General features: G+C 35.8%; 2 protein-coding genes across 2 annotated transcripts in view; one reads left to right on the top strand and one right to left on the bottom strand.

Annotated features, from left to right (window-relative positions):
- The first annotated feature begins 7,650 nt into the window (after nucleotides 1–7,650).
- On the top strand, nucleotides 7,651–15,800 carry LOC123868506. Its single transcript, XM_045911051.1, has 7 exons — nucleotides 7,651–7,834; nucleotides 7,914–8,684; nucleotides 10,155–10,272; nucleotides 10,802–11,024; nucleotides 12,765–12,827; nucleotides 13,368–13,474; nucleotides 14,226–15,800. Exons 1-7 carry the CDS (start codon nucleotides 7,663–7,665, stop codon nucleotides 14,284–14,286), a joined length of 1,515 nt encoding a protein of 504 aa, XP_045767007.1. The 5' UTR covers nucleotides 7,651–7,662; the 3' UTR covers nucleotides 14,287–15,800.
- The window catches only part of LOC123868505 (putative 1-phosphatidylinositol 3-phosphate 5-kinase), a 29,289-nt gene continuing 24,090 nt past the window's right edge, over nucleotides 10,683–15,881 (bottom strand). The window contains exon 34 of the mRNA XM_045911050.1: nucleotides 10,683–10,727. The gene's annotated coding sequence lies outside the window, so the exon portion shown is untranslated. The remainder of the gene's footprint in view (nucleotides 10,728–15,881) is intronic.

The raw sequence follows: 15,881 nt of genomic DNA, 5'->3' as shown, positions 1-15,881 counted from the left end.
AAGAAAATTGTTAAAGCCAACGACCTGTATTAAAGTACTACGCACTGGACGGGTCATTCCGAACTTTTGCAGCAACTGCAACACATTTATGTTTACAATGCTTCATATAACCCGATTTTTGCTCGGAACGCCCATCTAGTGCGTAGTACATAGAGGTCGCTGGGTTTTGAGGGGTTTGTTCAACAGAATAGCCACCATAACAACTAACACTGTTTGAGTGTGACACCTTTAAATGTGTATTCAACTTTATTTGTTTAGTCTATTAAATGGGACCATGAGTATCTATTGATTTTTATATGGTAGCCATATTATGTAATACAATCCTTATATCAGTAGTTGGAAAAAGGACGATAAAGTGTAAAGCTGGAGACTGACTTGTAATATTAGTTTGTAATATATCATTCGCGGCGGGCGCAACGTGCTCTACTCGACTGTTTGCGAATTCCCTGTAAGTGTTACATTACACCTTTAAGTGTTACATTACAAGACTGCAGGTCGTGTCATGTCGCGTCATTTTGAGTAAAAACCAGCCAAGTGCGAGTCGGACTCGCACATGAAAAGTTCTGTACCATCGTACAAAATATTTTTACATTTGTATGTTGATACTGTTAGTTAATTACAACAGCGCTATCTATATTATGTTATGTGATTAAGTAAATTATTTTTTCGTGATAGTAAGTTATTTTGTTCATGGTTTTCAGATTTTTCCTCTACTTGTGCTAATAAGATGTGCTTTATAAGACCTACCTACCTGCCAAATTCTAAATCAGCGGGACCTATAGGTTTTCTTGACGAACACGACAGACAACAAAGTGATTCTATAAGGGTTCCTTTTTTCCATTTAGAGATACGGAACCCTAAAAATGGAGAACACTTGAGCAAAGATTACAAATGATACATTACAAACACGCTACAATTCAGTCTGTGGCGCCGTACTGTAACAAGAAAAAATATAAAAATTAAATTAAAAATTTAAAAAACCCCCGACACATAAACCTCTAAAAAGTAAAAAAATAATAGGTAAGTATGTATGGGCCCTTTAAGAATAGTATAAATAGTAAAGTTTTTATCCAAGCGCTCGTTGCGCCAGGGGACCGCTACCTATCATAAACTATGAAAGTCATCTGTTGTAGAAAGAATAGTCTTTAGCGGTCCCCCGACGCAACGAACGCTTGGATAAAAACTTTACTATTTATACTATTCTTAAAGGGCCCATACATACTTACCTATTATTTTTTTACTTTTTAGAGGTTTATGTGTCGGGGGTTTTTTAAATTTTTAATTTAATTTTTATTTCACGCTTTTTAAACTTTTATTCATAAATTACCGTTTATTTGTGCAATTCTAAAACCCAATTTCTATAATAATATAAATCCAATAAGGCAGCTAATATCTCTTCAAAAGTAACATCAATGTTATACGTTCCATGAAATATTTTTGACCGAACATCACTAAATCAAGAATTATCTGAATGACTCACATAGTTTAACACGACCAAAACGAAATATCTGTTTCTAACATGTCGTTGCTTTAAAAAGGTACCCATTTTACGTAGTCGTATAATAGTTCGCTTTTCAAGATATACCTACGATTAAATTGAAATCGACTTTCACCCGATGAAATAAGGAATAAATTGGCTTGTATTTCATTTTGTTTGTTATTGCATGTAAAATTTTTATTTGACATAACTTTCAAAAACCGGTCAAGTGCGAGTCTGCCTCACACATGAAGAGTTCCGTACAAGTTTTTTTTATGTAATGACAATTCAGTTGTCGGATTTTTCTGTTTACTTGGGCCACAGGAGTAGAGTACTTGGGCTATAAGATATTGCTACCTGCCTTTCATGATCCTACGTAAAAGGGAAGTACCCAATTTATAAGTTTTGATTCTCTTGAAAGATGACACACAGACAGACAACGAAGTGGTGAAGGAAAACACCGTCAGGAAACCTGCATGCTTAAGAGTTGGCCATAATGCTCCCTCAAAGGTACGTGAGGTGTGCCAATACGTGCTTGGCCAGTGTGGTAGCTTCTCATTCTGAGAGGAGACTTGTGCTCAGTAGTGAGCCGGCGATGGGTTGATCCTGATAATGATGAATTTTAAACGTATTTTGTCAAAGTAAATAAGCTGAGTTCAAGCAGATAAAATATAAAGAAAGTGCGCCTAATGCATCATCCAAACCTGCGCGACAAAGCGACTACAATGCGGGAACCTCAGCTGCGCGGAGGGTCATCGCCTATATTTACGATATTTAATGGTGCCATGCACACCTACGCGACTACAACAGTCGAGGCTACATCTTTTTTTTTTTCTACAGATACCTACTGAACCCTAAAAATAGTTAGACTATGGTTTGGGTTTGGGTTGATTGTTCGTGGCCTTTGGTTGACTGTTGGATATTATAATTGAATTGATGTTTTCTCGTTTAACTGTGATTATAATATTTTATAAATTAGAAACTCCGCGCCTACGATCCAAAGTATCGGAGTTTTCCAAAACATTATTTTCAAATAAATAATTATGTATCTAAGCAACGTCCATCTTGACAGCTTGACATTTGCCAATTGAAATAATATTATGAACCTCTGTTACAATAGTGAAAGATCCCAGGGCCACCAGCCGTCACGTATTTTCTGACGAACGAAATGTGGACGATTGAGTAGTGTTAGTATGTACTAAGAACGCATGCCTACAGACCTGCTAGCTTGCTTAGACGGCCAATTTTCAGGTATCAGGTAATCAAGGTACATAAATACATTACTTACCTCACGTAAATTCTCCAATTTTTTTAATTTTTAGCTGTTTTTTTTTAATATTAATAATTAATTGACATAAGTAAACTATAAGAGAGTGAGAGAGAAGTCAATATATCCTAATACATGTCTTACTCAGTCTCATGCGCGTAGATAATGATGCCCTCGCGCTCAAACCCACAGAGGCATTATAATTGAATTTAGGGGATGATTGGCCCTCTGGATCGGTCTGTCTTCTTGTAAAAGGTTTTAAAATAGTTGTCTGGTGGACATATATAAAACTGGAGCATCAGAATTTACGTGCAGTTAAGTAATTACTTATTTTGGGAGCTTTAAAGCGTCTGCAAAGCAATACGGCCGACGCGGGAAGTGTCTGGGAGTATTGGCGACATATTTTTAAGGATATTGCCTAAAATATACGTAAAAATCAGTTTGGAGAATTTACGTGAGGTAAGTAATGGTTTTATGTACCTTGATTATCAGATACCTGAAAATTGGCCGTCTAAGCAAGCTAGCACGTAGGCTAGGCATGCTTTCTTAGTACTTACTAACACTACTCAATCGTACATATTTCCTGTGTCAGAAAATACGTAACCTCTGGTGGTCCTGGGATAAAAGTAATAAGAAAACCAGAAAAGAGCTGATAACTTCCAAACGGCTGAACCGATTTTCTTGGATTATAGCTAAGAACACTCTCGATCAAGCCACCTTTCAAACAAAAAAAACTAAATTAAAATCGGTTCATTCGTTTAGGCGCTACGAGGCCACAGACAGATACACAGATACACAGATACACACGTCAAACTTATAACACCCCTCTTTTTGGGTCGGGGGTTAAAAATAAAATTAAAGATTGCCTCAAATGGTATACAAACAAACGGTACAAGTCAATCTCCAGCTTAATAATTAATTAAGAAGCGACCAGAGTAGTACCACCTCTATTTACTGCTGTCGTTTTGCTAAAAAGCAGCTAACTCCAAAAAATCGATTTTTCAGTTATCGCCAAAACATGGGAATTTAGAAAAACTAATGTTAATTTGAAATCAGTGGTTTATGAAAAAGAATCATTATGTTGGACCAAACTAAAAACTAACGGATAATCTTGATCGTAGCATACTTTTTGAAAACTTCCGTTTTTCAAAATTCTCATGTTTTTGGCGAAGTTTGGCGTCTTTTATATGCTATTTATATAACTATATCTAAAGACGTGTCCACATTATGTAGCCTTAATAATTTTTGTAATAAAATTTAATTATAATAATGGCTTATCTTTTATCTTGTCATACGTTATTAATAATTCGTTAAAATTGGATCATTATTATACTACGTAAAATCTCTTGACCATAACTGGACGAAGAGCAAACTCAATATGAATAAATTATAAAATTACTTAGCTATTAAAATTCTAAATATTAATGTGAAATTATTGTATTTGGCATTTATTATTTTTGAACATAGACTATTTTGTTTGGGAGGCTTTATTTGTTACAATGTTATTCTTAAAGTGAATGTAAATAGTTTATAAACTAGTCTAAAATACTACCTATTATTTTAAATTTGAGAACACTATTCTCTATGATGTGTGCTAAAGGTGTGAACACATTGCTGTGTTGTCAGTTGTCACTCGACAGAATGTTGTTTTTCACCACAACACAACACAATAAATTCGAAAACCGTGAATTTGTAGACATAACAAAAAAGATTAAAAGGTTATTTTTTGCACAATGGTATGAAATCCTTCGTGTGCGAGTCTGACTCGCATTTGTCCAGTTTTTTTTATCGGTTTTATTTTGTTGCGTTAAGGATTCATCATTGGGCTAGACGCACATGACTTATTTTCGATTACAGACCGATTTTATTAAAAAGTCGGTTTCATAAACTTGCCTAGCAAGTATTCGTGACATATTAAAATACTCTGTTTTCTATAAAAAATTGTTTTAATGTTGTAGGTAAATAGGTACTCATAAGGATATGTTTAAGCATCAATGAAATGTATGATCCAAGTAGATAATTAATAAAATAAAATCTAATTAAAGCTATAGTCAAATGGTGCGGAATCAGGCGTGCAATGCGACGTATTAAAACATTTTATTTTTTTACTACAAAATATTGCTTGAAAAATGAAGTGTAATAATAAAATATGCGAGAGTTAACAGCTAAAAATCATTATGGTTAAAAACATATTGTTAAAATTGATTTAAGTTATGCCATACTGTAATATTTTGGTTTTATTTTGACCAACGTCAATATTGTGGTCTTTAAAATCATTTAATAGCACAACAACGAATTACAGTTGCCTATATTTAAAAAAAAAACCTGTGCAATAACTTGATGGGATATTTGATCTCAAAATTGTTTTCTTTTTTATATAGGTACTTATGTTTTTATGTAACCAACTAATTAGTTCTTCCTTTAGACATCTTGAAGACTGATTTTTTTGTAGCACTCTATTCATTTGTTATTTGCAAAATATGACCTAAATCAAATTTAGGCACTTTAAAAAAATTATCCTAATTGAAATTTTATTACAAAATATGTTGTAAACTTGTACATTACAAGTTATTTTTATGTTAATTAAATTATTGTTATCTCTTAAATTCAATAGATACATCAATTTTGTAGGGAGATGATTGTATTTTTTTACCTGAACTTATTATTTAATGTTTTTGACTGTGACGTAAGTACGAAAGTGACTGATTGCGATCACCCACCTACAAAATGACCTAAAATTGGCTAGGATTATCATGATCAAGCAAGACAAAAATTTAGGTAATTGAGGACCGATTTATCGCTCGCCAAATAATAAACGGAGTTTTAAGTTTTTTGACAGATTTTATACAGAAAAGCTGTCACAGGTTATCTAAAGGCCGAAATTAATAATAATCAACCCTATCTGTAATCTGTGGATAGCTTCCTTAGCAACGATCTCTCGTTAGAGAGTTGTTTGTTGTTCCTTGGTTGTTAATCGTCAAAAACTTATCGACAGATTACGGATAGATTGATTTATTAATGATGGTTAAAAAATCGATCCATAATTTTTTGTTTTTATAAAGGTAAGCGAAGACTATGACGACTTGCTTGCTCTATCATAATAATATCGTTTTTCATATTATTATTGTGTACTTACCTATAACCTTGTCAAAATCAAAAGCATTGCCTTTTCCAAATGAGTGCCAAATTATTTTATAACACATTTCGAGCATCTCTTCATAGCAAATTGTGATTTTAGATTTCGCTATATTAAAATTGCGTAAGTGTTTTAATATTCTCTTATATTCATTCGTGCTTTTCATTGTAACTATAATCTATGTCGTTAAGAGAATACCTATCAAAACCTTTTTAAAAATCTATCTTTTTCACAAGGTTCATTAAATAATAATGAATTAGGGTGCGTTTCCACTGAAGTGGAGCTGTTTGTTTCCGACCAATCAAGTTATATTTAGATGAGGTGATAATTTTCAGATCACGTCATCTCTCAATGATTTGATTGGTCGAAAACACTTGTCTCCGTTCTGCACCGCTTCATAAGAAAGACACCCTTAAGAATTGCATAGATATAATATGTAGAGAGGTCGTATACTCGTCCAAGAGTCGCATTTTGGTAAGATGCGTTATGCGATTCACTACGACTAATACGAATAGGAAATATGATATAATGTAATTTTTAATCTTAAACAAATTTCGAGTTTCGAGGAATATTTAATTAAATCAATAAGAACTCAGTGTAAGGTGTAATAATATAATACATATATAAAATACAATATACCGCATAGAGAGTGCATATAAAAATCTAGACGGTATATTTTATTTATATATCAATCGTGATATATAATACAAAAATTGTTTATAGTATATTATGTAAGTAATATTTATTAAATGTGTGATGCTTTAAAAAGCTAAAATTATGCTCAGTCAGAACTACCTATTTAAATATTTTTATATTAAGAAAACTAATTCTAATGTTTATGATGGTAACGCATTTATTATAAACGAATTTATTTTGTGTTGTTTTAAATACATAATATATCCAATTGTTGTTTATGATTACACATTCTGGCGGTTACGAAGAATAAACAAGCCCTATGAATACACATACCTAATTATGTAGTTTTATTTTATATTGAACACCCTCTTTTCTCTACGGTAGATAGTTAAAATATACCGAAAATGCTGTAATTAGACTTATTTATTACCAACATATCTACACGGTTTCAAATTAGAGCACCGCAGTAGGTAAGTCCCCCTTTGTGTTTAAGATGGACTAGGTACAGGAAACAATTCAATTATATTTAATAGAACAATCATAGCTGGCATCTTTGTTCGAGGTGTAAGTAGCAATGTGCGCACGCCTTAACATTAAAAAAAGTTGTTACTCTACCCATATGCCAAAAAAATTTCGGTTAATCATCTGCACGGATAACTTGATCGATAATCTCTGTTACCTAATTAAAAATTGAAATAATATTATTAACTACCTAAAAAATGTCAAGTTTTGGAGACGACCTTGCAATCATGAGGATCATCGCAGTGGACTCCATTGCACGAACGGAAATCGCAGACGCTCAATAATGTGACTCGTCCGATAGTTCATATTATTGTAGTATTTGATCATAAAGAAGCGATTTAAAAGAATGTTGCGACGCATCCCAGTCTCGACTTTCTACGGATGCCCGCCATAATGTATGCTTACCTTAGGTAGGTATTCATGGATCAGCTTAGGCTATGTATAAAATTAAAGCCGTTGTTGATTACTTTAATTTTTAAATTAGTATTATATGAAATTAGTTATATAACAATTTACAGAGATGGTTTAAAATGATATAATTTTGTTCTTGTATTTCGAACGCATCACATTTGACAGAAACGGTAGGTTTTTGAACGCATCCTCAAACTGTCATTTTCATTTATCATGGCGGAGGATGAAGACGGTGTTTCGGATAAAAAATCACCACAAAATTCGAATAATGCGGGATCGTCTCAACAAAATGCAGCTAAGCCTGACCTGGGGATAGCAGAAGCCAAGTATGACGTGAAAGAGAACGGGGACGCCGGCCCCGCGGAGCCAATAAGCTCGTCTTCCAGTATGTGTTTTGCGGAGTTGTTTTTTGTTGCCTAAAATATAAAGTAGGGCTACGTTTAGTTGAAACGTTCTTTTTGCAGAATCGACTGGCGCAATGCGTAAGGAAGAGAATCCGTTCTCGTTCCGACACTTCCTGAAACGGGATCTGTCGCTGCCGGGGAATTCTACGTACGAGAACACGGGAGCTCGACCTAAAGTTTACGCAAATACAGTGCAGCATTCTCCAACGAAAATAGATGTTCACAACGATACGAGGCGCGATAAGAGCCGCTCCAGCGAGACCCAAGCCAAAGAGAAACAAAACGATGATACTTTATCGAATAATTTAGTAGATATTCCTTTTAGACCATTTAATGTAGTGGATAATTCTGATTCTAAGCATAATCTGTACACGGACAATTCAGAGCCTTTCTCCCACAGGCCGAACTTGGCCTCTGAGCCTCTGGGCATGCCTTCCTTGCCCGACTTTGTTCAGGATCACATTTTAGTGGAGCAAGCTTATCTGAATTCCAATGGTCCGATATCTGTTGATCTTGATAATTTACCTGATTTTACGTTCAATACTAACTTCAATGTGGGTTCTTCTTCCTCGCTGGGGAGGAGGAATAAAAGTGGATATGGGAATAATCGAGGTTACGACTATGAGGCATACATGGGTGCGTCAACGTCTGAGTCGGGGCCATCTGGTCACATTCCCCTGGACTTGCCCTCTGGAGCGGAAGCGGCTGGCCCAGTGCCTCTGGATCTCCCTGCACACTTGAGCCTGGATCTGACCGAGTCTGTGAACCCGGCAGATAGACGGAACGTGTCACCAAGGAATACCTTTCCTTTGGATCTACCGCCTAATGCAGGTGAGTTAATAAAAATATACATTACGGCTAATTCTGATGTACACAATCTCTAAACTGATAGGTTTAATCTTAGTGCTATCATTTTCTGCAAAGAGCATTATGAAAGGGATGGCTATCCATATTTGTTAGTTAAAATAAAGAATAGGTGCTCAACATATTATTGAATAAATTGAGTAGGTTAATGATCTCTTTCGCATAAATTTTTAAACATTATAAAAGTTGATTTACACATTTTTGTTCAAGTCATCAAGTATTTAATTATAAACACATAAATTTAAACACTGTTGAACAATGTGTTTAGTCTAGGTTATTATACAATTAGGTACTTAACAAAGTTTTTAATGACAGAGTAGTAATAACCATAATCGTTTATTTATAATATCATAAATGGCGTGAGTTGTCTCTTACATGAAATAAAAATATTTAACTTCATTCATTACACCCAACAGTTGTTATTAAATCCAAAAAAAAAAATTGTATATTTAGGAGATCTCTCTATGCATTTTGATCACTTGCAATTACTCATCATTGTGATGTCAGTATGAACTTGCTAAGTTATATATCAATATCCTTCAGACAGAATGGAATGCATAGAGCATACTAATAAATTATAAGGCTGGCCGCACATGGGAAATAGTTCTCTGACTTATGTTGCAATTTGCGCCAACACATTGGTGTTTCATGTAAAAACTGGTGACAAAAATTGGTTTTATTGTTGTAAAGTTCTAATCTATACAGCATGCCTTTTTACCTTTGTGATTGATTTTGTCGCTTTAGTAAACGGAACTGTAAAACAACTGTTAGATCTTTACTGTAATCTCAATTGTGTGATTGGTTGAATTTATGAGATTCTTGCTGCAACAATGCATTTCAGATTGAAAGAGATTGTCTGCTCACATTCAAGTCAATGTGTGCCCAGCCTAAAGAAATTATATGACATAACTATTTATGGTGGCTATTGAATACTGTTATAATGATGATATGTATGGACTCACCAATTTATACTCGTGACGTTTTTATTGTTTCCAATCAGTTATGTCATTATGCTAAGGTTGCTACTTATTTTTAGGATTCTGTAACTCAAATGGAAAAAAATATCCCACAAGAATCACTTCGCTGTCTGTGTCTTTGTCTGACTGTGTGTCTTATCTGTCAAGAAAACATATCGGGTATTTCCCGTTGACCTAAAATCATGAAATTTCGCAGGTAGATAAGTCCTATAAGTAAATGAAAAAATCCAAAAGACATGAATTTGTATTGACATTGATGAATTTGTATTGTAAAGACATGAATATTACCAAAAAAATTGAAATGTGCTCAACAAACAATTAGTTTACTACATAAATCAAATATAGATGGAGTCCATCATTAACTTGCAGTGTTGCCCAAATCTCACTTGACTGGGTTTTTTAAATAGTAGGCAACTGCATGAATTTTTCAAAATCCTGTATTTTTTTTTTGTTGTTCTAGGAGCAGAATCAATGAGGCTGCCAGACTTCCTGCCAGTACACCCTGGCCGGACGTCTCCGGAGCCAGAGCACCAAGATGAACAGCTTCAACAGATTATCTCTGAGCTGGAACGCACCAGGTTAGCTAAATTATATTACTTTACATTTCTTTCTTTGGGACAAGTTTCTGAACTTTAGGTTGCCCTTCTTACGTGCTTCTCCATTCAAACGTATTACACTGATTATTCCATCATTTATTGTTCTAGATCTAAAACTAAGCCAGATATTGATTTATCTATGCTCAAAAGCAATAAATATTGTAAAACTATATTTATTTTGAAAATTGTGGCCCTTACAACATCTCTATTGTAAGTCAAATTTTACGGCAACTACGTGCATAAATCGAGCACGTAAGCAAGTGTAAAATTGTGTATTTGCTTTAGGGTAAACTTAATGATAATTTCCTATGTCTTCCCCTTTTCCCCTCCAATTAAGCGTAAAGCTTGTGCCAGGAGTGGGTACGTCAATAGTGCAACGGGTGGGGTTTGAACCGCCGACGGAATTCAGTCCGCTCCGCAACCGTTGAGCTATGGAGGCTCTAACTTGTCGGTAAACTTGATCGTGTATGGCCAGGTTAATTTCAAAATGTGAGTAAACTGATTTTTCCAGATCGGAGTTATTCGCGGAGCGCAGCCGTCGCTCGCGCGCGGAGGAGGAGGCCAACTCTGCGCGCGAGGCCGCCTCGCTGCTGCGTGCCGAGGCGGCGGCCGCGCGCGCCTCCGAGGCGGCCTTGCGGGCGCGCCTGCACGACGCGCGCCTCGCCGACCGCGAGTACGCGGGGCAGCTCGAGGCGGCAACGCACCGCGTCGAGAACAACCTCCAGGACACTGCCGTGAGTTCTTTGAATCCAAGTTAGGGATAATACGTATATCCATACTTCCATACTAATGTTATGAATGTGAAAATGTGTCTGTCTGTCTGCCCACGGCCCAACAGTTTAACCGATTTTAAATATTGGATAGAATCAGGCGTTACTTTGCGGAAGTTCATGTTTAGCAAGAAACAGTTAAAAATTATTTTGCTATAATCCGCCAACAGGATAAATCTGTATGGTCAAACATGCAGTTACAAGCTAAGCACCGCTTACCTTCCCAACCAAGCAATAAAGCCAAGTTCCCAAGCAAGCACTGCCACCACCATTCACATGCAACACCACACAAGACTTTTCCACTACTCTCGACGCACGTTTCGCCCCGACACCGGAGCATCCTCAGGAGATTTTGACTTTACAATGCTGTATTGTCAAGTGACGTTCTAATCAAATGCGCGGTATTATATACTGTTATTTAGTCCCACAACTGTTGCCCCGCCCATTACCCCCCCTCACCCCCTGTACTACCCCCGCCCCCCTCCAGTCTACCCCTTTCAAACAAACGAAGCAACGGTGAATTTGAAACATTAACTTGTTCATTGAGTAATTTAAATTGATTATTATTATTATGTTTTATTATTACTAATTGTTCGAACATGCTCAATCCAAGACCTTTATCGCAAGTGTGTAGGATTTTATATGAATGGTCGGATGATAATTTGTGTCCACTATCTAGGAGATGTTTAGCAAAATGTGATTTTTGGGGTTGGTTGTTCCTAACCGCGGCTAAATGTTCTTTGTAACGTGTTTCAAATTTACGACCCGTTTGACCGATATATGTGGCTTTGCAGTCTGAGCATTCGAGTTTATAAATGCCGGATTTTTGTTTGTTGTTTAATTTATCTTTACCGTTGCAAATATTTTTAAGTGTATTATTAGTCCTAAATGCAACATGTATATCATGTGCTTTAAGTGTCTTAGCTATACGCTCGGACACTGTTCCAAAATAGGTTAGACTGGATTTGTATTTGTTTATTTTATCTGATGGCGATGAATATAAATCCTTTTATTTAAAATTTTCACATTTTAAACATTTCACATTTTCACATTTTAAATTTTTTAAAATTTGGTACAGAGGTAGCTAGCATCCTGGGAATTGACATAGGCAATTTTTTTCCTGGAACTCTAAAGAGTTCCCACGAGATTTTTAAAAACCCTGAATCCACGCGGATGACGTCGCGGACATCATCTAGCAATACATAATTCAAAGAGTTCCACACTATAGTAAAAGAAATCTCAATATCTACTGCAACAAAACAACAGTGCAAGATAATAACAGACAGCGCCATCTTGATGTTTGAATCTCCAGAATGAATTTGGGGGAGCCAAAACTTATAGAGTACTTTCCATTGACTTAGAATCATGAAATTTGGCAGGTAGCAATGTCTTATAGCACAGCTAAAGCAAAAAATCCGAAAACCGTGAATTTGTGGTTACATCACAAAAAATAAAATTGTTCACAACCAAATAATAATATCTTTACTAAATCAAATCATAAATGGCACTGTCCATTATTAACTTGCAATGTTGTACAGCTGTTGGAACGATAAACTTTTATTATACTTGTTTGAGCTGTCTTGCACGATGGTACGGAACCCTTCGTGAGCGAGTCCGACGCGCACTTGACCGATTTTTAATATGTAATAATCTAGTTGAGAGGCTAGTTAGAATTTTGCACTAAGCTATGTGTTTGTTTCGCAGGCGAGAGCGACGGAAGCAGAGACAAACGTTTCTAAACTAAGGAATGAAATCAAAAGACTAAAGGTACGTCAAATATATAAAAGTAGGCGCAACAAACACCTATAGAATGGCAATGGCCATGGTTTGTTGTGGGCTCCTCTCAGACTTGGGCGCGTGTCGAACCCTCGTAGCTTTAGCTTTAAGTTATCGTAATTAACTGTCACCATTTTGATAATCAGAAAGTGTACAATAGTACCCCATTTGAATAAATGCCTTTGACTTTGTAACGAGATGCAGCATCTGTTAAAGCGATTTTCATCTATATTTATTATTATGGTGGTCTTTTTCTTTCCTTCACCATTAAATCTAGTGATATTTAATTGTTTAAAATGCACATAACTCAGAAAAGTTAGAGGTACATCTCTTAGGCTGAGATCTGTAGAGCGAACTTTGCTTTGCTTAGAGTTTAGTTTCAGTTAAAACGAGACAGAATAATGCCAGCGTTATGACGCTGTCTCGTTTTAACAATGTCTTAAGCTTGAGCAAAGTCAAAGTGCGTTCTATAGATCACAGCCTTAATCTCTATCATAAACATTATCATTCCTATATTCATTAAAATCGTAGGAGGAGTTGGCAGCATCACAAGAAGAAGTGCGCTCGCTGCGCAACGTGCAGAGCAACGCCGCGACTGACTTGCGACACGCCACCACTGTCGCCGAGACATCGCTCAGGTACTTACTTATTTATAACTTAAGTAGTTCACTTAAGTGCTCCAGCATCAAAGATAGTTGCTTACTTAAGCTTTGATTAAATTCTCTTCTCGAGCTACGGTCAGTTGGCTTTAGCTTACTCTGTGGTACAAGTCATAAAAGGCAAGCGTTTTATAATAAACTAGAGGATGTCCGCGACTTCGTCCGCGTGGATTTGGGCTTTTAAAGATCCCGTGGGAACTGTTTGATTTTCCGGGATAAAAAGTTGCCAATGTCAATTACAGGAACGCAAGCTACCTCGGTACCAAATTTCATACAAATCGGTTAAGCGGATAGGTTTTTGGGAATCCCGTGGGAACTTTTTGATTTTCCGGAATAAAAAATAGCTTATGTCTGTCCCCGGGATATAAGCTAACCCTGTACCAAACGTCTGAATCGGTTAAACTGTTGGGCTGTGAAAAGGTAGCAGACACTTTCGCATTTATAATATTAGTATGGATTACAAAAATGCGGCCAAGTGCGAGTCGGAGTGTGCACCGAAGGTTCCGTAATCCGTTGCCTCAAATATCTTAAGGTCCATGACACGGCTCTGCCCGCGAAATTCAAATTTTTTGGCTTATGACATTTTAATTGCGCATCATCCTCGCAGGTTTATATAAAATCTTTACTTGAAAGGGTCCAGTTTAAGACTAAGGTATGGGTATGGGTTTGCAGTTCGCGGGTAGTAGTCGGGCTTTGGTGCTGTTTAATTTACCTGTCATTTTTGTTGCAGGGAGCTCTTGTCCGGCTTAGAGCGGTTACGCTCGCTCAGCTCCGCGCTGGACCCCACATGATGGTCGCGACCTCACTACTAACCTTAACACTCAACTTTTGTATCGATGTTTCCCGAACACCGCTATTTATAAGATAATTTATTAAATATCATTATTTACCACGGAAATTGTGCGTTTATTATTTTTTTCATCATTATTTTTATCATAGCAATGGTTTAGATGAAAAAAACTTACTTTGTGGTGGTGCCCAGTGCCCACTGTAACAGTTCGATCAATTGGAATACGCCTCAATAGATATTGTTGTACATGTATCTAAATATAAAAGGAAAAGGTGACTGACTGACTGACTGATCTATCAACACACAGCTCAAACTACTGGACGGATTGGACTGAAATTTGGCATCCAGATAGCTATTATAATGTAGATATCAGTTGAGAAAGGAATTTCGAAATCAATCCCTAAGAAGGTAAAATATGTACACGTTTGAAATTTGTGTAGTTGTAAGTTAGAAATAATTTAATTTGCCAACCCAATAACATCACAATTTTATATTTATTGTTCATTCATAAAATCACAACTTTATATCGCGTCCTCATAACAAAAAATGACACTTATTAAAGCGATTATATTCAAATGTATAATAATTATAAATAAATAAATAGGTATAGTACAATTATCGTGGATTCTACTACTGGATACTAGATTCAATGCATGTAAGAAAAGTTCTGACTGACTGACTAACCCATCAGCGCCCAGGCCAAACTGTTGGCCCTAGAAAGCAGAATTTTGCATTTTATAATGTATAAGTGAATGTAAAATAATGAATAAGGCGGGAATTTTTGCGCAAATTATTATATTCGCAAAGCAAATAATTTGCAATTCCCACGAGAGGAAAGAGGATTTTTGACTCCTAGAGTCGAATACTATTTTACATTGAATTGAGGTCTGAAGGAAGGTGATGGGATACATCTCACAAGTCGAAAGTGATTTAAATTATTAATTTACATTTGGAAATTAAAATAAGTGAGTCATAGGTATCATGTAGAACTTGTAATTACGCATCGACCATTTCTATATGAATAATAACACGATTATTGTAGGTAAAAAATTAAAAGAAACACCAGTACACATCGGCCCGATGCGTTCGGCCAGTACCGGCCAACGTGTAAGATGCTTTGATGATAGTTTGACAACCTACTAAAGTTAGTAAGCCTGTCAGCGTTGGCTGGAGCAAAGTTCTGTCTTGTATTATTTGCCGAGTGCATTGGCCAATGTGTACTAGGCATTACACACATTGTACAGTGTAATTTATTTTCGAATGTGAGAATGTGTGTTTTAGATCTAATTTTGGTTGAGTTTGGAAAATGGGCTGTAATTTAAGGTCACTTAATATAATTCTAGGCATGGGGTGTAGCAAAAATGAGGGAAATCTATTATATAGGGGAAAAATATTATGAAAAAAAATCCTGAAATTTATTAGTTATGTATCATAAAACTATTAAGTAAATAAATATATCCATGAGATACATTTTGGTTTTTAAGGATTAAAAAATGGAAATTGTAAGCTTAAAATAAAAAAAATATTTTTGCATTTTAGAAATGTAAATCCTTTATAGATTGTAATAATTGGATTAAATATGAATAACATTATACT

Source organism: Maniola jurtina, chromosome 9, assembly GCF_905333055.1.
Source record: "Maniola jurtina chromosome 9, ilManJurt1.1, whole genome shotgun sequence".
In the NCBI taxonomy this organism is placed as follows: Eukaryota; Metazoa; Arthropoda; class Insecta; order Lepidoptera; family Nymphalidae; genus Maniola; species Maniola jurtina.
This window is presented reverse-complemented; position numbering and strand designations above follow the sequence as displayed.

Bases quoted from the DNA above. Each gene is read 5' to 3' on its own strand.
- LOC123868506 (XM_045911051.1), top strand. From the start codon at position 7,663: ATGGCGGAGGATGAAGACGGTGTTTCGGATAAAAAATCACCACAAAAT. The intron at 11,025-12,764 runs GTGAGTTCTTTG...TTTGTTTCGCAG, and splicing joins ACAACCTCCAGGACACTGCC to GCGAGAGCGACGGAAGCAGA. The intron at 13,475-14,225 runs GTACTTACTTAT...TTTTTGTTGCAG, and splicing joins GTCGCCGAGACATCGCTCAG to GGAGCTCTTGTCCGGCTTAG.